We start from the raw sequence: 20,390 nt of genomic DNA on the forward strand, positions 1-20,390 counted from the left end.
TGACTGAGTCAAATTTGATCTACGGGGCCAAAAGTGTAAAAATGGATAAACTTAAATGACTAGTAATTTATTATTACTAGTATTAAGACCCGTGCGATGCACGGGAAGTTAGATATGACATTGATTAATAAATAAAGTAATCGTAAATGAAACAATAATAGTTGTAAGTGAGCATGAATTAACGTGTCCAAAATAAAACCAATAAAAACTTGAAGTAATTTAGAATTCTCGTTATCACATCGAATAGACAAATAAAAATAAGGTGTCAAACAATCTTGAGGTCCTTGCTTAATTTTGACAACTTTCCGCAATTTAGTGGTGGACGACCGAGTTTGACAATCAACGTCAATATATGTTGCATCTGAGTCGGCGTTTCTCTTTCTCAAAGACTTGGATGGATGAGTATCTTTAGGAATAGAATTAGCTTCATCACCAAGAAGCTACATGAATAATAAACATTCATAGAAATAGTTAATTTAATAAGTTTTATGAATACTTTTAAAGTAGATATAAAGAATATTTAACTACCTTAATGTTATCATCAGTTTGGGGAGTAATAGGACCTATGATATCAACATCATCATCTTCCTTACCATTCGGAGGAGCAGCATGACACTCAATATAATACTTTTTCTTAAACTCATCAATGATTTCATTGTCATCGGACATCTTTTTGACTGCATAGGTATAAAACCTTTGTTCAACATTTTTTTGATTGATCTCTAGTTTGAAAAGCATTTCCTTATCACGTAAGGTGTCAAACTCGGTTGGATAATCATTTGTGCTCTTTCCCTGTTTTTGATTTGGATTAGTAAACAATTTTTTTTGAAAGGGATTAGTAAACAATTAAAACCAATGTTTATTGTTTTAATAATATAACATAAAAAATACAAAAGACAATATACTTAAGTTCATTATCAATACCATTTGTTCTTTTGCAGTCTTTCCAAAGTGCTGTGAAATAACTCCATCAAACAACACAAAGGTAGTTGACCCACTATCATCCATAACATGAATGTGCACCATAAACCTAAAATGAAAAGTGAATATACATGAAAGATTCAATAACCTTATAAGGAATCACTAACCAAAAAAATCAGTGACCAAAAGAATAAAAGTGGTGATGATGCAACTTGTCGTTTATATAATCATGTACATAGTAAGTTATTAGAAAGAAAAAAAAATTGAAATTAGATTTGCTAATTATATAAGTAACCGAATAGAAAGAATAATTGAGTTTAGCTTAAAAAACATGAGTGAATCATAAGAAAAATTAATATCGAAAACGTTACCTTTTTGTAGCATCGACTAATGTATCACATTTTTCACAAAAGTGTTTTGTACAAACAGGTTCAACCTTCTTGAAACACTTATCACATGAAACGTAGCACCACTTCTTATTGGTGTCTATGTCAATAATTTTAGCCAAGACAACACATGCACCCACCTGCATAGTTATTAAATTTATTTTAAGAATAATAATTAGAAAATTAAAACACAAAGATATGGATTAAGAATTATTTAACAACATAGTATAATAGTATAAGTCAAAGCAAATCAACATAAAGTTGTAGACCTGTTTAGCTTGTGTAATATCTGAAATTGTCATGTTTTTTGTTTGGAGTAGATCATTAGACAAAGAAAGTGAAGATTGTGCTATCATCTGGGTGACCCCTTGGGTCAAAGATGCATTGCCAGTTTCCATTCTATCGTAAAATATAAGAAAATCATACTTAACAAAAACAAAAAAACTTTCAATAATTATCAATATATAATATATGTGTAATAACGATAGGTTAGTGCATACCCTTTCTTGTAGGTGCAACATTCTTCAATGTTGGGATTTATAAGCAACTTGGTTTCATTGAATGCATTGGCAATCTCATACATACCTATTAAAACGATACACCAAAAGGTATTAAGTAATATATATCATTAACAATACAAAGAAATTAAAAATAATTACCTTTAAAAAGATAATCTAATTACCACCAAAAACTTTAAGTCGACATAGATGCATAACAACTACAATAGGAAAAGTATTTCCATTTGTGCTCATATAGCTATTCATTTGTTCAGCAAAATGACCCCATAAAGTACAAATGATTGTATTGCTCCTGAAATTTACAAAATAATTTTTATTAGACTAAGAATAATAATTAAAAAAACATCTATATATGTAGTTAAAACAAAGATAAAAAAAAACTCCACTAACTCAAGGTCTTCAAGCATCAAGTCCAAGATTTTAGTCATTTTTCCTTTTACTTGAACATCCTTAATGTCAGTCGTTCCAACCACATGGCCAATGACATCTACAAATAAACATGGTTGCAGAATCATAAAGAAGAAATCATAAAAATCTAAAAATAAGTTAATATTTAATTTGTAATTTTAGTATAAAGTACTAACCCATTAAAACATCGTTATCAGTACCACCAATAATGTCCTGAAATTTTGTGAAGTTGAACAAATTTGCAGGAATTTTATCATAAGATGTTTTGGTTATAATAGTGCTTCCTATCAAAGTTAGCTTGTATTTGTGATTTGTTGGCTTAAAATTTCCTTTATTAAATTGGACCAAGAACTTTTCTATAGTATATGAAGCACCCTCTTCAATAGAATCTCCAAGTTGTTTGAAATCCTTGCTTTTAATAGAAGCTTGTATCTTTGACAACTGAAATAAATAAAATATTATGTGAATTTATGTGAATAAAAAGATAATGAGAATTATAAAACTGAAACAAATTCTTTAAAAAATAAATAAAGGTGAAACATAAAAAAACAATGATATAATCTTATCAACACGTCCATAGTATGGACAATCATGAATCAAATTAAAAAACTTCTTTTATTATCAATTTATAATAGTTTAGGTTGTTTTTCGGGTGTGTTTTGGGCAGTCCTGTTAGATGCGGCTGTGCAGTTTGGCTGTTTAATTTATTTATTTTTTTAACAGAGTCACCCAAAAAGAAAGTGTAGTGAATTCAAAATAACAAAGAAGATTATAGTGGAGGAACAGGAACCCCGCGCACCCAAAAACTGCACAACACCAACCAAAACAAATAAATCCCCACCTCTAAATTTAATAGGCTAATCGTTTAAATTTAATAGGCTAATTGTTTTACTAACATGTTCATATATGGTTCTTTTAATTTAATAGGCTAATTTAACTGTGATGAAAAACAGAAGATACAACTTGTGAAATACATGAATAAATCAAAGATCTTTAATAACAAAAATGGATAGGTATAATAGAACCATATAAAAGTATATAGAGGCATGCTGTTTCATCACACATAACACAAACATGTTATAGTAATTCAATACTGGATGCCTCTTTTGGTTTGTTGAAATCAGGAATTTTCCAAAGATTAACTATACGAACACGTATCTTCTAATCGATTTTTCCAGCAACAATGTCATCAATATCAGTAATATGAGAAGCCATTATTCAATCTACATAGAATTGAAAAGAAATAAATCATGGAAAGGTAGACAAAGTTAAAAATATTAATAGAGAGATACTTTAATCGTTGATATAAAAAAGAAGTTAGAAATAAAAAAAGAGATTCAAAGCAAAAAAATATGACGTACGATTAATTTGAAGCAAGATGATTTAATCGAAGGAAGAAGGATGAAGTATGACTTATAAATCCTATTTGATGTTACTTATATTTTGGCATAAAGTGGCACAGATGTAGACAGAGTTAGTTACCAAAGACAAACGTTAGATGAGGATTTTTTTTCTTTGGTGGCACAAATTTAATGAGAAATTTTAGAAAAACATAGTTAAAAAAAAACAAAAAAAAACATATGGGGATCGGTGTTTATATTGCCAAATAAATAGAGAAAATAGCACTACCAAAAAAATAGAGAAAATAGAAAACAAACTATGATGTTCATCAAACAAAAAACAAAATAAGATTATGAAAGGAAAAAAAAAACTAAGATTATGAAGAAAAAAAACGTATTTAGTAGTTTATGGCACAAATTTAACAAAAGTTTGTTCAATTGCTTAAATATATATTATTAAATAATAATGTGAAAGAAAAACAAAATAAAATTATGAAAGAAAAAAAACGAAAAAAAAAACTAAGATTATGGAAGAAAAAAAAACATATTTAGTAGTTTATGGCACAAATTTAGCAAAAGTTTGTTCAATTGCTTAAATATATATTAAATAATAATAACAATAATGAGTTGTCAATATTAAATTTAGCAAAAGTTTGTTCAATTGCTTAAATATATATTAAATAATAATAATAATAATGAGGTGTCAATATCAAAATGACAAAATTAACCTCAAATTTTGGCTCCAAAAAGCTGTTTAAGACAACTTAAGACCTTTTATAAATAAGATTTTTTATAAGTGGTCAAAATTGCAATTAAGCATAATAAAAAAGACATTTTATCAAACAAAGAGAAAGACCTAAAATCGTAGCCAAGATATGGAACTGAAACAAATTTATTTGATGGGGTGCGGATAGCAGATCGATGATACTTTCCAGAAGACTATTCAAAAGAATAGTCACACCCATTATAATTCTAGTTACACCCGTAAATGACAAAAACACCCTTAAATAAAATTTAATTCCCAATTCACCCAAACCTTTGCGGTCGTTCTCTCATCTTCCCAACCGAAAACCCTTCCTTCATTGTTATCTCCTCTTCCTTGAAGCAATTTTGAGACAACCAAGGTTAGAAAATTCTGTTTTTTTTCCCTCATTTCAATTCATGTCATTGTTGTGTGTTTCTGCGTTTTCCAATTTATACATCGTGGTTTCTTTGCTATGAAATTCTGTTTTTTCATTGTGGTTTCTGTGTACAATTGTGTTTACAAAGTCACTTTTCTGCTTTATTATTATGTGCATTGTTTTGCCCATCAACTTCAGTTGCCCCTTGTTGTTGCTTGTGCTAAGACTCATAGCTATGTTAGAGGTTTTTTCCGTAAGGTCAATATGCTTGTTAATTTCACACGACCTTCTAACAAGAGACAAGAATTGCTTCAAGACAAACAAGTACCTCAGTTTGCTATACAATTAAGGTCAATATGTTGTTTGAAGCACAAACACTCCTCGGATTAGGCGTGTCCCAATGTCGGACACTTGTCGTATCCGACACCAACACGACACTTGTAATTACACTGCATTATGTGATTTTTTTTCAAATTATTAGTTGTGTCGGCATGTCAGTGTCCCTATCCGTGCTTCATAAATTTTTAGCATAATTTAGTTAGTTTTTTTCCCTTCATATATGATGTCTGGATCCGCTCCTGACTGGTAAACTACGTCTCTAATTTTTCTAGGTTTTGTTCTCTTTTTTTATTTAGGGTGTATGTGAATCTATCAGTCGAAATTATAGATGCATTTTCTTTATCTAATGTATCATGCGTCTTTTTGGTTGACTTATTTGAGCTTATCTACGAACTCAAGCGCTTGTCTTGTCAAAGACTATTTGGAAGAGTTGATGAAAACAACTTCTAACTTACATGAAAACAATTTGACAGATGTTGAAACGGATGAGCAATAACAATGGCTGCTCATGGCTGTCATCCTTAGTGAGGCACTACTCTAGAGTTCGTCCCCCGAGACCCGTTTCAGTTGATAGAGTAATCAGAGTTTCTAACAACATTGCTCGCTTGGATGTGCCCAAAGATGCTCCCAAACCTAGACAACTACTATCGTTGCCTCCTTTTCCTTCTCACCCTTTGCCTGGTAAGAACTCAACCAGTGCACCTGGAGAGCGTGATCGTGTTACTGCTGTCAACTGGATCAAGTATTACTTTAAGGGCGCGCCGGGTTCTGTCATTGAGTCACATTTCAGGGAGGGTCTAGTAAGTATCTACTGTTTCTGATAAATGATTTTTGTACAATTAAATTCAGACAATTTTTGCGGCAACTGTTGAAGTGGGTAATGCAATACAAATAATAGGTTAATTACATTCTGTCAAAATTCGTTAACCACTAGTGTAAGTTCATTACCTGCGAATTTGGACGTGGTTAACTATAATTTTCAGGTGTTCAATTACATTTAGATTTGAACGCCTGAATATTGTGGCTAATCACTTCCGAATTTGTGGTTAATAAAGTTACGTTGATGGTAAAATGAGTTTTGTCATCTAGTATATCTATTAACTATCTATTGAATGGAATTAACTATATATTTGAACCACGTTAAGCATTTAAAATGTGTTGCAAAAGTTGTCAAGTTGTTCAAATAACATGCTAGCAGAATTGATAAGAGGTTAATCAACATGACCTTGAGGGATGTAGAAAGTCACAGTAAGCATACTAGTAAATGCCAATGGGGTTACATTCAATTGCAGCCATCTGCCTAGATGCTTACATCTCTAAAATAAATATCAAAATAATAATAAGTGGTAATTTAGAGGCAAGGTGCCTCTGATCTGGTGGTTGACTGCCTTAGTACTGCACTATGAGGGAAATGCTTAAAAGGTTATGCATGCTTTGCAAGTTGGAACAAGATATTTTCCAGTGTTGTTAAATAGCAGTTGCTGTGGCTCTATACCGCTATAGTGGCGCTATATCACTATTTTGTAGAAGAATTATAACAATCTGCTATCTTCCTCTATCTGCAATTGACAACGCTGGCATTTTCTTTGTCAATTAATTTTTATATCATGTATTAAGGCCAACTATAGATTACAGTAAGTAGCTGAAAATATACTTACAGACTTTGTTGATGATTTCCTATTATAGGTGCAAATGGAAGACCTGATTGCTGGTGACTCTTTCACTCAGAATAAAGAGCTGCTGAAACCTATGCGAAAGGTATTTCATGTTTACATCTATCCTTATAGCTTGCCATTTAATGTGGCAAACTTTGCTTTTGTAATCTGTCTTTGTCTGTGTACGTGTTTAACAATAAATATATGTCAATTGCTTATGAATTGTTTTAGGTTTAATAATACTATAACTATGCAGCGTAACTACAGATTAGATCCAATGACGTGATGAAACCCGGGTCCAGAGTTCATGCCCCAGTATCAATTGCTGAAACTAGGATTTCCAGAAGATATGATGCTATACCAAGTGGAACCCTATATCCAAATGCTGATGAAATCAAGTATCTACAAAGGCTTGTGATGTACAAGGTATGTCTGTCATCTTACACCACATTTATTTCCATTTGACAGTTTTCTGTCGGCATTATTTTTTATAAGCTTTTGTTACTTCTCTTATCGTTTAATTGCATTTAAATATCTTGTATTCGTTGCCTATTCAGGACTTCGCGATTATTGTTCTGAATAAACCTCCGAAATTGCCGGTTAAGGTCTGAATGTCTTTTTCACATTTCTAGAAATTCACTGAATTGGAGTTTGCTCTGGGATTTTGATTTCCTGCTGATGATCTTGTTAGGGGAATCTTCCAGTTCATAATAGCATGGATGCATTGGCAGCTGCAGCACTGTCCTATGATTATGACGAGGGTCCTAAACTGGTAAACTACTCTTTTATACATCATTGACATTGCTATGATATGCAAACAATTTCGTTTGCATTTGCAGCTAAATGAATCATCATGCACCATATGAACATCTGCTCATATAGGTATGCTGACACTTCCATTTTAACTAAATGATAAAAGATTAAAGTCTGGTGAATTTTGGGAATGTCTAGGAGAGAGATATATAACTTGGCTCTCAAATTTGTTTAATAAAATGTTGAGGTCTAAGAAAATGCTAGATGAGTGGAGGAGAAAAAAATTATTTATAAGAATAAGAACTTGGGAGATACAAGAAATGTGATGACTACATATGGCATATAGCCTTTAACTCATGAGTCATACTTCTAAACTATGGAAAAGAGTAATTGTCTGGAGATCAATGTAGCCAAACATAAAGGCACCATTTGATTTATGAAGGTTACCCTACTTACTAGGAAAAGTCTTTGGTTGTTATGGTAAATTACCCTTGTGCATAAATTGATCTCTATAAAAAAAATCCTTCAAATTTATAAAAATTAACATATTGGAAGAGTAATTTGATTATTAGTTGTATTGTTTGTGGGCTTGGGCATGCACCTTGTTTGGATTGAGGTATCGTTGTTTTATTTCATTTTTCACTAATAATTACAAAAAGGACAATTGGTTTTATTTTGTTTCTTTTGTTCAAGCCCTATAGAAATGGTTGGTGCTTACTGCTTATTTAAAATACGAGACTACACATTATAGGGGCATAGGGCCATTAAACGGGTCTGTAGTACGAGATGAATTAATTGAGGAACGGGGTACAATAGGATTTGGAGCTTGGGAAAAAGAGGGCGAGTTACAGATTGGTCATGTGGCAAAAAGGGATTAGGGGAAATGGTTCGGGAATTAGAGGGCGTAACTGACTTGGAGAGGCATTTGAGACATTATCAATTGGGTCCTATCAAATACATAAGTTCTTGGTCATTTAATATTATTTTGGGTCCTATCAAATCAATTCTTACGTTGGTTTTTTCAGGTACACCGTCTTGACAGAGAGACCAGTGGCATCCTTTTAATGGGGAGAACAAAAGATAGTGTATCTCACCTTCAATGGTTATTCAGTAACTCAAACAATGCAAAATCTTCTTGTAAGGTGCCTTTTCTACTCGGAAGTATTTAACTGCTGTTTTCATACACATCATTTAGCTTGTGAATGCAGTATCCAGTCTTTCAACAACAATTTTATTTTTCCATTTGAACTTTAACTCTCCCTGGCCTTTTTTAGGCTTGGAATGATGCATGTGAAGCAACACATCAAAGATATTGGGCGTTGGTCATAGGGACTCCCAAGGAGAAGGAAGGTGTAATTCATGCTTCTCTTTCTAAGGTTTGTGCTCTTTCTCTTGTTTAGGTTTTGTGTTTACATCCAATGATAGTTTGTAACTTGCTTAATGTCATCACTATCTTCCAATGTGTTATTGATTATGTTTATATATGCGATCCTATGTCAGGTGCTTATGAATGATGGGAAGACAGAGAGGGTAATGTTAGCTCACCATTCTAGTATAGAGCCTCACCAAGAGGCTGTAACTGAGTATCGGGTGCTTGGTCCAAAGATAAATGGATGTTCGTGGATTGAGCTGCGTCCACTAACTTACCGGAAGCATCAGGTATCTTGGGATGCTGCTATAAATTCTCTATTCAAATGAACTGTACTGGTAAAAAAAAGGAATTAGGCATGCTTTTCATACCTGTTTGAATATAGTTAGGACTTAAAACTTATCTTAGATTATCATTAGTATATGCTGTGGAATCACTAAAAGGGGTGGCTCACCGAGTCATCCTTCTGCATTGACAAAGCCTGGACTTGGGTTCTATTCTAGGAAACCTGTTGTTAGGTAATATGTAATCCTCATCCCACTAAAAATTCTCATTGAGGTTGGTGTCAAGACTTACCCTAATCTAAATTTCAATCTGCCAAAAAACTATGTTGGTGCAACATATACCATCCTATCAATTATGCTCTTCCTTGCTATAAGGGGGCATTTATGTGAACTTAATTTAAGTGCTTATGATATAAAAACTTATCTGTAAGTTCATTCTATAGTTGAAGGGGTGGCAGTAAGCTCTGCGTACATTTTGTATAAGTCATCTCTATAAGCTATTTTGGGGAGTTTAATGATAAGTTGAAAACATTCTATGACATATCACAAGTCTAAATGAGCTTTTACAAATACTCCCTAATCCTATAATTCTTCACAATATGTAAAAGATGTCTTCTTTATCCCTTTTTTGCTTTGTCTATCTGTGTCATGTCTCTGCTGCTTCATCCTCGCCAGACAGAGTTTCGTTAACTACAGGGGCGTTGCCCAACGACTAAAAAAACTGGCACATGTTGGTTATGAGCTAGTTATATGGCTATGAATAATCCCACACATGCCAGCCGCCGCAGCTCAAGCTACTTTTCTTTAATTTTTCTTTTCTAAAGTTAGGCTACTTTTTTTAGGCTTTTAAGGAATAATATTCGGTCCAACTTCTCCTTGAAAGTATAAGAGAAGCCCAAAAAGTAGTTGGCTGAACGCTAATAGTCTCTTCTAATTTATAGCTTCTTGCAAAGTTAAAATAAACTTCTGCATCTCAACATTTTTAGAATTTCTATTCTCTCATTTACTTCTCCATAGCCATTTATAAACTTATAAGAGCTTTTTTGGAAGTTCAAATCAGGTACTATATATCTCAATTGAGAAGCTTTCCTAAGCCTTCAGTTATTCAAAAAGGCCTTTTTCGTAAGGCCATGGCTGTGGTCTTCTATTTGAAGTTTTATGTAAAATTTTCATATCTACTTATACCATATATCTTTTAGTATTATTAAGATGCCCCGATTAATTGAAATTCTATTCCCTTTCTAATTTACTAAAGGGGAAAATTCCAAAGTTGTTTATTATTGGGATAAAAGTATTAGCTTGATTCAGGCTTGTCTTGTCCTTGGTAAAAAAATAAAAATAAAATCGCCACTCTCAAGCGGCTCTTGAGATTAGCGGTGAGTTTGGCGGAATAACAATGTGCCACCGTGATTTTGACAAAAGCTACACTTAGGAGCTTCAATGAAATCACAAAGAGACCATTTTTTTGAAGTAGCTTTTCACATCGTAAAAATTGTTAGTGACAGTTATACCATATTTGTAGTAGAGAAGTAGGAACAGTACCATAGGCACTCTAACTAAGTTTTGTCCTTAATATATATAGTGATTTTGCTGAATTAAAGCAACCCGCTCCTAACTTAATGTGATTTCTGCTCCTTTTTTTGCCAGCTACGTGTCCATTGCGCTGAAGCACTTGGAACACCGATAGTCGGTGACTATAAATATGGCTGGTTGGTGCACAACCGATGGAAACAAATGGCGCGAGTCGATATCGAGCCAACAACTGGAAAACCATACAAGTTGCGGAGACCAGAAGGCCTAGATGTTCAGAAGGGAAGTGTTTTATCTAAGGTGCCTCTATTGCATCTGCACTGCAGAGAATTGGCACTCCCCAACGTTGCTAAGTTTCTTCATGTTTTAGGAAAGAGTTCAGAAGAACTTCACCCTTCACTTAGCCTGCAGCCTGATATTCTTCGCTTTGTCGCAACAATGCCTAATCATATGAGAATTAGTTGGAATCTTATGTCATCATATTTAGTTTGAGTAAAAACTATTAACTTGTGGAGAAAGACATATATGTCAACTAATATTATTAATATGATGGCAGTAATATAAATGGAAGGAAATCATTGCAATGTGATGTGATGAAATAATCTGAACAAAATTAACAGTAGTCTTAGCATCATGGCTTCTTGCTAAGCTACTTTTGTTAAAAAAAAAATTATATAATAATATGTTATACTCCAAAAGAAAATCAGATTTAAAATTTAAAAATTGATATATACAAATATGGATGAAAGATAAAAACCATGTTAAAAAAAATACTCCCTCAGTTCAAAATTACATGTCATTCTAACAAAATTTGTTTGTTCTAAATTATGTCACTTTATAATATTAAAGAATAATAATGTACTTAACTCAGTAGAAATATTACATACTATATGCAGGGGTCTGGGTTTCAAACCCCGGACACCCCACTTCTCCACATTTAAAATGTGTGAACTGTAGCCACTATACTACTTGACCAAAAAAATAATAATGTTTCTTTTCCTATTTTGCCCCTTAGCAATTTATATTTTTACAATTCTTTTAATTTATGTTTTCCGCACCATTAATAAATAATATTTTTGTAAAACAACTCACAGTTACTCTTTTCTATATACAATTAACTATATTTCTTCTTTAAAAAAAACTATATTTCTTAATTTATGTAAATCGCTAGAATGGCATATAAATAATCAAATAGTTATCCAAAAGGGATTAAAACATGTTTGGAGCACCTAAAGAGTGTTTTGTTTCACTTTTTAATGCTTATAAGTGCTTTTGCAACTCACTTTTAATAATGTTAAATTTACGAGTTGAGATCCTCTCTATTTATAAAAATAAATGAAGTTTGTCATTATGAAAGAGATAGACAAAGAAAAATAGATGAAGAGTTATATCATTAAATAGGTTTCATCATCAATAATTATTTTTAATTTTTTTTATATATTTATCTCATCAAATGAAAGAAACGGGGAAGAGTATAAATGAAGAGGATAACTCTAAATTTACATAATCAATTAATTGAAAATCAACTGCCATCAAAAAGAGAATCAAACATTCCTTAAAAAAAAAGGAATCAAACATACGCTCAATAATTTTGTTCTTATCATAAATAAAGAGTCAATAAACAACACATTCTTTCTGATTCTGAAAAACCCTAAACTCTGTCTGTAAGCAAGCAGCATAAGTCTGAAGGAACGAAGAAAGCAACATGGGAAAAATTCCTCCTTCATTTCGATCCGCACTCTCAAACCCTAATTTGATTCACCGTTCATCTTCATTGATTCCTTCTTCTCCCAAACCCAACAAAACCCGAAAACCCCAACAAAAACAACAATCTCAATCTCCAAAACCCGCTTCTGTATTCAAATCCCCAAATCTCCAAGATGCCAAAAGCATCTTCAATTCCTTCGTCAACAGTTCCAATACTCCTATTGATTCCCGTTTCCATAATTCCCTTCTTCAATCCTACGCTTCTGTTTCCACCATTAACGATTCCATTGCTTTTCTTCGTCATATGACAAAGACCCATCCTTCCTTCTCACCTGACAAATCTACTTATCATATCTTACTTACCCATTGCTGCAAACCAACTGATTCAAAGGATTCAACACTTTCCCTAATTCGTCAAACCCTAAATTTGATGGTTTCTCATGGGGTCAGTCCTGATAAAGGTACTGTTGATTTAGCTGTTAGGTCACTTTGTACTGCTGCTGATCGTGTTGACGATGCTGTTGAATTGATCAAAGAGCTGTCTTCCAAGCATTGTAGTCCTGATATTTACACTTACAATTTTCTTGTTAAGAATTTATGTAAGTCTCGCACTTTGAGTTTGGTTTATGCTTTTATTGATGAAATGCGTACTAAGTTTGATGTCAAGCCTAATCTTGTTACATATACTATTTTGATTGACAATGTCTGTAACACTAAGAATTTGCGTGAGGCGACGAGGTTGGTGGATATTCTCCAAGAGGAAGGTTTTAAGCCGGATTGTTTTCTTTATAATACAATTATGAAAGGTTATTGTATGCTGAGTAGAGGGAGTGAGGCCATTGAGGTTTATAATCAAATGAAGGAGAAGGGTGTGGAGCCTGATCTTATTACTTATAATACTTTGATTTTTGGGTTATCCAAATCTGGTCGGGTTTCAGAAGCTAAGAAGTTATTGCGTGTTATGGCTGAAAAGGGTCATTTCCCTGATGAGGTAACTTATACCTCTCTGATGAATGGGATGTGCAGGAAAGGGGAGACCTTGGCTGCATTGGCATTGTTGGAAGAGATGGAAATGAAGGGCTGCAGTCCGAATACGTGCACGTATAACACGCTGCTTCATGGGTTGTGTAAGTCTAGGATGTTTGACAAGGCCATGGAATTGTATGGTGCGATGAAATCGGATGGTCTAAAGCTTGATATGGCTTCTTATGCTACGTTTGTAAGGGCACTGTGTAGTGTTGGTAGAATTGCGGATGCTTATGAAGTGTTTGATTATGCAGTAGAAAGCAAGAGTTTGACAGATGTCGCTGCTTACTCTACATTGGAAAGCACACTTAAATGGTTCAAGAAAGCAAAAGAAGAAGGCCTTAAATTTTAATTGGTAAGCACGGTTTCTATTTCGCTCGAGGGTTTTGTCGTATTTGTATGTCGAAGTTTTGTTGTGTAGTTGCCACTTTACGCACTGTTGAAACACATTATTATTATATCCTCAAATTTATAACCTACCTCAACGTGCAATATTGTGGAATGATAAATTATGCTTTTAAGTTGGTTCTTCTCGTCCTCTCAAAAAAAAAAAAAAAAAAAAGAGTGGCTCTTCTTTTGAAATACTTAATTTAAGAACAGTTATTATATCCTGAGATTTTTCTACAGTTTCACTGTGTTTAACTTTGTAAGATATCATAAGACTCGTAATACCTGTGGCTGTACTTACAATTAGATTATCTTATTCATTTAATACAGTTTGTTTTAGGTTTAACTCAGGAAGTGTATGAACTCTTTATTGTCGTATTATGTTCAAGTTAATACTAGATTCAACTATTTATTAGGTTGTTCTACACCCTTGAAGCACCTTTGAACATCAAGAACAAGCCCATATCTAAACATGATACAAGGGACAAAGAAGTGCTTTTAGGTGTGCAATGCATTGAATTTTTAATGTTTAGATTATTCCACTTTTCATATGGAATCAAACACACCCTGTTCAATCAGACTCAGTCGTATATCATATAACTTTATTTTATAGTAGTATGTCATATATCATCATAATATAATGTATTAATTTTGATAGTGACCACATAGGTAAACTTATCAAAAAAATAAGAAAAGAGAACCACATACATCACAATGGCCTGAGCACGTTCTATCTACGTGGGGCTGTGGAAATTGGAATCCCACTAAGAAATGCCAGAGTAACAACCATGGTTTGGACCTCACCACAAAACACAGTATCTCAACAGCAGTCAATAATAACGCGGCTTTTAGCTCAAAGCCAGCTTGTCCACTTCATAATTTATTTCATTGAATAATCTATTTTTTTCTTTTTCTAATATAATATCTTATGCGCGTAATTGCAAAAATTAATTTATCGAGTCGAGTACAACTGTATCGATTTTAAGTTGCTACATTGTTAGACTTGGTGGAAAGTGCAAATATTCTACTAGATTAGTTGTGTTCTGGTGCCAGATACATATCGTATGATTCATATCTGATACTAACACAACACTGATACATAATTACATTGAATTATATCATTCCTTCAAATTATTATTAGCATCAACATGTCTTGTTCGATATTCGTATCTAAATTTATGTTTGATAGAGCTGAAGAGATTTTTTATCATCGCATCCAAATGTTGAATAGATTTTCGTTGAATAGTCCTCGGTTCTTTACAATCATAAAATAATACCTATAATAATATCTACAATATTTTTTTTTAAAGAAAATATCTACAATATCTATATCTAGTATACAAACATTTTTTTTATATATATTGTAAAATTAATGCAAGAAGGAAAGAAAAGGACCAGAAACAAAAAGGTTGTGTTTCTGAGTTAAGAGCTCATTAACATAAGTCAGAAAAGAACAGAACAGAAACCACCTCTCTCTCCGAAATTAAGGTGGTTGTGTTCATCACTTCATCGTAAGCTACCATAGTAGTCGAGTCGGAATGTGTACTCCACGCGCTCTCTCCGTTTCACTCTCTCTATTTCTTCTTCTAGCACTTGTTTCAGATCAATCTAAGAGATCTGTATGGAACACACTCACAGGTATGTGTTGAAAGATCTTTTTTTTATCAACTTTGATGATAGTGTTAATTTGAGCTTATTAGAGATTTGAATTCTCATAAATGTTAGTTAATTGAGGTAGCTAAGAATAGTTAGATAATGTTTATTGAGCTGAACTGAATCATGGAAAATCTTATCAGAAAAATGAAACCATTGATATTTATAGTAGTTTTTATTTCAGTTAGAATTTAGAAACTGTTATGGTCTATATCTTTTGATGCATGTTAATTCTGCATCTTCTCTAGATAATTTACCTAGTTAATTCAATTTGAGAAAGTTTCTTAAATTGAAAGAATCTTGTAATAAACAATAATTTCTCATTTAAGTTGAAATTAGTTTCTGTATCTTAAGGTTTTTAAGGAGCTTTCCAGTTTAACTTTGTCTTTTGGGAAGAATCATAAATTTGTAGGAAGCTTACAAAAGTTAAACAACTTTGTTTTGCAGGAAGTCCACCACTGGTCATCTCACATTGTGGTTTTTCGGGCATATTTCCTGATTTTAGTGACTCTGCTTATTTTGGCCGCACAAACCAGCACATCCAATGCCGCTCTATGGTGTAATGTGCAATTGACGAAAGATGCAGTTGGGATTTGCCTTCCAGATCTCAACCTTTCAAACTCTACTAACATTTTCGGTGTTTTCCCAAATAAAACTATGAATTATTTGGTTAATGGTGTACCCACAAGTGGCTATTTTTCTGTGGATTACAAGTTCGAGGACCTATCCAATCCCCTACAAATTTCTCCATACAAATATATTCATTGAATAATCTCTTCAAAGTAAGGATTTATCAATTGAATTGGCCTGCTAAATGATACATAATCCTGTGCTTAAGCTGTGTATAACTAAAAACTAGTTTAACTTTACAATCTTGGTAAGGAGGTACTTGTTTCTTGCCATGCGGGTGCTCCTACAAACTATACAATCATTGTTCAATAATAGGACACTGATGGAATCATGTTGACCTTATCCGATTTCTTGTTCTAATGCTGATGGTGCACACACAAAATTTACTAAAAATAGAATATCTTTTCCAAACACCCACGACCTCCTGCATTCTTGCTTCCATCTTAGACAAGGCTCCTTCTCTAGACAGGTAGGGGATCTAGTTATATACCCTTTCATATAAGAAATTATCATAAAAATTTCCTTTCAATTTTCAATTTCCTTACTATATCAAAGAAAATAAAGATTTCCATCCTCTTGGTTTTTCATGCCTATTAACTATCCATACTGTCATTTTCTTCAATTTTAAAATCCTTTTACATCCTTTAAACACACGACAAAGGTGTGCAATTGATATTAATTTCTTGTTATTTTACATACTTAAAAATCGTAACCTCAGAATATATATGTATGCTTGTGTGTACTATTCTTTAGTCTCTATTTAAGGTGTTGAGTTTGTCTTCTCATTTTGCAGATTGCTTTGCTCACATAGGCAACAATGCTAAAGAAGAGGTACATTTTGTCTTGATCTTAAATATGTATTCTCACCTTGTTGATCAATAATTCCTAGCCGTTTCTTTGCACGATTTCCATCATTTTGTGGCCGCATAGTGTTCATCGTTGTTGACTTGTTGCTCTCACTTCTTATATTTTCAGATAAAACCTTGATTATCTCAAAGTATGGAGCAAGTGGAGATTTTCCAGCTTGTACCAACTTAGCATATAACAAGGCCATACAAGATGGTGTGGATGTTCTTGACTGTCCTGTTCAATTGTCAAAGGATGGGACACCATTTTGCTTAAAATCAATTGATCTTCTAGAGAGTACCACAGTTGCTCAAACTAGCTTCAGCGATTTAGCAGTGAGTGTCCCTGAGATCAAATCTGGCCGTGGCATATTTTCGTTCAACTTGACGTGGAACGATATAAAAGGACTGACCCGTAAGTCAAAGAAAGTTCTATAGTTTTTTTTCCAGCAGTTAAATATTATTCAGACTTTCCATATTTGCATGGTGGTAACCCAGACTCTTCTAAGTCTAATTGACTGATACTTCAATAAGCCATAAGCTCAGAATCAGATAGAGATACATGCATTAAAAAATTGTGTTTTAGGAAAAATTTAGCTTAGAACTTCACTTTATAGGATAATCAAAGATTCACGGGTTGTTTTCCATTGAAAATTTTTCGCTTTTGGTGTTTTGCACTTACATTGATTTGCATTGTTTTGAAGAAAGAATATGTTTTAATTTTTATAAAAGAGCAATTGACATGTTTTTCTGTTCCCTATTTTCCCTACAGCCTCAATATTGGCCCCTTTCTCAAAATACACATTGTTCAGGAATCCAAAAGCTAAGAACGCTGGGACATTTTTAACATTATCAGACTTCTTGTCGTTAACAAAAAATCAGACTTCTCTATCAGGCGTCTTGATCTTTGTTGAGGTGTGTTCTATCATGCCTATTATTCCTGTATATAATTTATTATTTCAGCTGTTATTCAAACTCATAATGTTTATAAGATTAGTGCAAATTTAATGGTTTAGGGCCACTTACTTCATAGTTGGTATGACTGATTATCTGGTTTCACCTTGTTGCTTTGAAAGGCCTGCACCCTGCATGATCCAGAAAATAAGAATAGGAGATATCAAGTCTGTCGTGTATTGTTTTTGCATTGTTACGACACTTGTGAGTATGATATAATAAAAAGGGCAAATGACAGACTGACTTGCCAAAAGTGACATTCCTGTGAATTTCCGTTCTAGTATTTCTTCACGAACTCTGCCCGCTGAGTTACTTCAACCAAAGAAAAACAAATTGTTTTCTATTTGGGCATTGGAGAGATTTATAACGATTGCATATTCTAAGCCTAAGAACTTTTTGTTTCAAATTTATTTTCTTTAATTTTTTATTGAATAAACATTATGTTGCATTTTTCTGTTATCAGAATGCAGCCTATCTTGCAGAAAAGCAGGGATTAAGTGTGACCGATGTTGTCATTGATGCTTTGAGCAAAGCAGGTTATGACAAACCAGGGAGCCAAAAAGTTTATATCCAATCCACTAATAGCTCTGTATTACTGAAGTTCAAGGAGAAAACCAAATACGAGCTTGTCTACCAGATTGACGAGGGTGTCGGTGATGCTACCAATGCAGCTGCTGAGGATATAAAAACATTTGCTAGTTCTGTGGTCGTCAATAAAGATTCAGTATTTCCTAGGAATGCCGGCTTTGCAACCACCCAAACAAACATTGTGGAAAAGCTACAAGCTTCTAACCTCAGTTTTCGTAGAAACATTCAGCAATGAGTTTGTATCTCAGGCATTTGATTTCTTCTCAGATTCAACTGTGGAGATCAACTCGTTTATTCAGGGTGCAGGAATTAACGGGGTCATTACAGACTTCCCTAAATCTGCTCATAGATACACAAGTAAGTGCTAGAAAATTATATTGTACCATTGATAGGAGTTTAATTGGGCCGGATACTATTGAGGGTGATGTGCTGGTGGGCTTTAAAAATGAGAAGCCCAAAGTGTGGAGGGTTTACACTAGGAAAAAGAAGGAAAATAGTGTGGGAAACATGCGAGTAGTGAGCTGTTAGATAGTAGTAGATTCCCCTAATAAAAAGGTGTATGAGGGGAAGGAGTAGGTAGGATTGAGTTTGTTAAACTTGATATGGTCAAGCAGTGAGTTTTCTCACCGAGGAGCTTTGCTCTGGGCTGCATTTTGCATATTGTTCATCCATTTCTTCATTTATTAATATAAATTCATCCACTTCCTTGATTAACTTTGTTTTACTTTACAATTGTTATCTCTGCTCTATCAACCATCAAGTCTGTTATCCCTCAATTATCGACATAATAATTGTTCTCTATTCTTTTGCAGGAAACAAATGCCTAAACTTGGGTAATAATACACCTCCCTACATGCAACCTGTTAAACCAGGTAGTCTTTTTTCAGTCATTAGCAAACCGTTATTGCCTCCAGCTATGGCTCCACTCCCTCCCTTGACTAAAGACGAAGTGGTAGAGCCACCTTTGCCTCCGGTTGCTGAAATAGCTCCAGCTGCTAGCCCTGCTGCCGGAACCAAGTCCCCACCCGGAAACGCACAGCCCAAGGTTTCTGCTTGCTTCTTCTTGTCCAGTCTTGCTGTGTTTGTAGCTTCTATTTTTCTGCTTTGAGTGAAATCATCTCTTCACTTCCTGCCAAAAAGAAGAAAAAAGAAAGAAAAAGGAGAAGGTGTCTTTGCTGGTTTCAACCCTCTATTGCCTCATGATCTCTGCTAGGATAGTGGCATGACACTTATGGCTTCACACTGCATGAATAATCCACAATTTTTATTTTTTTTAACTTGGGAGCAAATTCTTTTCATTGTAGCTATGCATGTTCATTCTAAGTTCTCCAATTGCTTCTTGGGTTTGTACTATTAGTACAAAATCCTTTTTGGTGTATATCTACAGACTACGAATTCATCTTAGATGTTTATCTTGTATCATATATTTATATTTGTTGGTGTGCATTTGGCATTAGATAAACAAGTTGAGGTTCGGATGAAACTTTTTTGAGAATCAAACAGAGCATGTGTATTTTGTTGATTGTTTTAATATAAGTAGATTTTGTTTTGATCGTGAAATTCAACAGAAATTATAATAACGTAGATTGAATTTGACGAGATTATCTAAACCCTCCCATTCCAGTTTTTTAGTTCCTCCATTTAAAAATAAAATAAAAAATTGTATCATGAAGAAAAATATACTCTCCCGTTCAAGTTTTTAGAGATTAGTTATAAATTTTTATATTTTCCTCTTTTTCTTTTATACATAGACGATCTAAGCCCAAAAAATTTCCTTTCTTCTTTTAATCTAAAGTACTCTCCTCTCCTCCCCTCTAAACTTTCTAACTGACCCTAATGTTGCAACATACAAGGTCACCTCATCAATAACAAATTGTAACATTTGAAGAAATTGCAGCTGAAATAAGGTGCCTCATTAATTTAAAATCAAATTCAAAGGAACCTATGGATTATATTAGTTCTAGATAGGAAATATC

General features: G+C 33.5%; 3 protein-coding genes and 1 pseudogene across 6 annotated transcripts; 3 read left to right on the plus strand and 1 right to left on the minus strand.

Moving 5' to 3' along the window:
- Positions 1-302: 302 nt before the first annotated feature.
- On the minus strand, positions 303-2,534 carry LOC146905447 (uncharacterized). The gene is made up of 9 exons (XM_085727721.1): positions 2,410-2,534; positions 2,216-2,312; positions 1,990-2,117; positions 1,808-1,892; positions 1,577-1,706; positions 1,293-1,447; positions 925-1,030; positions 529-677; positions 303-440 (listed from the first exon to the last, which is right to left on the minus strand). Exons 1-8 carry the CDS (start codon positions 2,411-2,413, stop codon positions 564-566), a joined length of 819 nt encoding a protein of 272 aa, XP_085583847.1. The 5' UTR covers positions 2,414-2,534; the 3' UTR covers positions 303-440; positions 529-563.
- Positions 2,535-4,565: 2,031 nt separating this feature from the next.
- LOC146905448 (RNA pseudouridine synthase 3, mitochondrial-like) lies at positions 4,566-13,836 on the plus strand. Its single transcript, XM_085727945.1, has 10 exons — positions 4,566-4,697; positions 5,507-5,833; positions 6,720-6,791; positions 6,956-7,114; positions 7,246-7,293; positions 7,380-7,460; positions 8,467-8,583; positions 8,716-8,817; positions 8,942-9,100; positions 10,742-13,836. Exons 2-10 carry the CDS (start codon positions 5,507-5,509, stop codon positions 11,114-11,116), a joined length of 1,440 nt encoding a protein of 479 aa, XP_085584071.1. The 5' UTR covers positions 4,566-4,697; the 3' UTR covers positions 11,117-13,836.
- LOC146905449 (pentatricopeptide repeat-containing protein At2g17670-like) lies at positions 12,253-17,229 on the plus strand. Of its 3 annotated transcripts, XR_015019958.1 has the most exons (4): positions 12,253-13,712; positions 15,845-16,179; positions 16,821-16,858; positions 17,003-17,229. XR_015019958.1 is itself a non-coding variant. In XM_085727946.1 (2 exons), exon 1 carries the CDS (start codon positions 12,330-12,332, stop codon positions 13,707-13,709), a length of 1,380 nt encoding a protein of 459 aa, XP_085584072.1. In that variant the 5' UTR covers positions 12,253-12,329; the 3' UTR covers positions 13,710-13,712; positions 14,161-16,409. The 3 variants fall into 3 exon arrangements, 2 of the variants coding, with proteins under 2 accessions (XP_085584072.1, XP_085584073.1); XM_085727946.1 differs by lacking the exons at positions 16,821-16,858; positions 17,003-17,229 and having other exon boundaries at positions 14,161-16,409; XM_085727947.1 differs by lacking the exons at positions 16,821-16,858; positions 17,003-17,229 and having other exon boundaries at positions 15,845-16,409.
- LOC146905450 (glycerophosphodiester phosphodiesterase GDPDL3-like) lies at positions 15,283-19,914 on the plus strand (annotated as a pseudogene). The gene is made up of 5 exons (XR_015020120.1): positions 15,283-15,382; positions 17,003-17,287; positions 17,645-17,787; positions 18,290-18,771; positions 19,227-19,914. The product of XR_015020120.1 is annotated as a glycerophosphodiester phosphodiesterase GDPDL3-like (transcript).
- Positions 19,915-20,390: the final 476 nt, after the last annotated feature.

The sequence above is a fragment of the Medicago sativa genome, chromosome 7 (assembly GCF_051527215.1).
Source record: "Medicago sativa cultivar Bolivia chromosome 7, Bolivia_mono, whole genome shotgun sequence".
NCBI classification, from domain to species: domain Eukaryota; kingdom Viridiplantae; phylum Streptophyta; class Magnoliopsida; order Fabales; family Fabaceae; genus Medicago; species Medicago sativa.

Coding starts and splice junctions, on each gene's coding strand:
- LOC146905447 (XM_085727721.1), bottom strand. Junction 1,893..1,989: donor TCGACTTAAAGTTTTTGGTG/GTAATTAGATTA, acceptor TCGTTTTAATAG/GTATGTATGAGATTGCCAAT. Junction 1,707..1,807: donor TGTTGCACCTACAAGAAAGG/GTATGCACTAAC, acceptor ATTTTACGATAG/AATGGAAACTGGCAATGCAT.
- LOC146905448 (XM_085727945.1), top strand. CDS start 5,507: ATGTTGAAACGGATGAGCAATAACAATGGCTGCTCATGGCTGTCATCC. Junction 6,792..6,955: donor TGCTGAAACCTATGCGAAAG/GTATTTCATGTT, acceptor GCGTAACTACAG/ATTAGATCCAATGACGTGAT. Junction 9,101..10,741: donor TAACTTACCGGAAGCATCAG/GTATCTTGGGAT, acceptor TTTTTTTGCCAG/CTACGTGTCCATTGCGCTGA.
- LOC146905449 (XM_085727946.1), top strand. CDS start 12,330: ATGGGAAAAATTCCTCCTTCATTTCGATCCGCACTCTCAAACCCTAAT.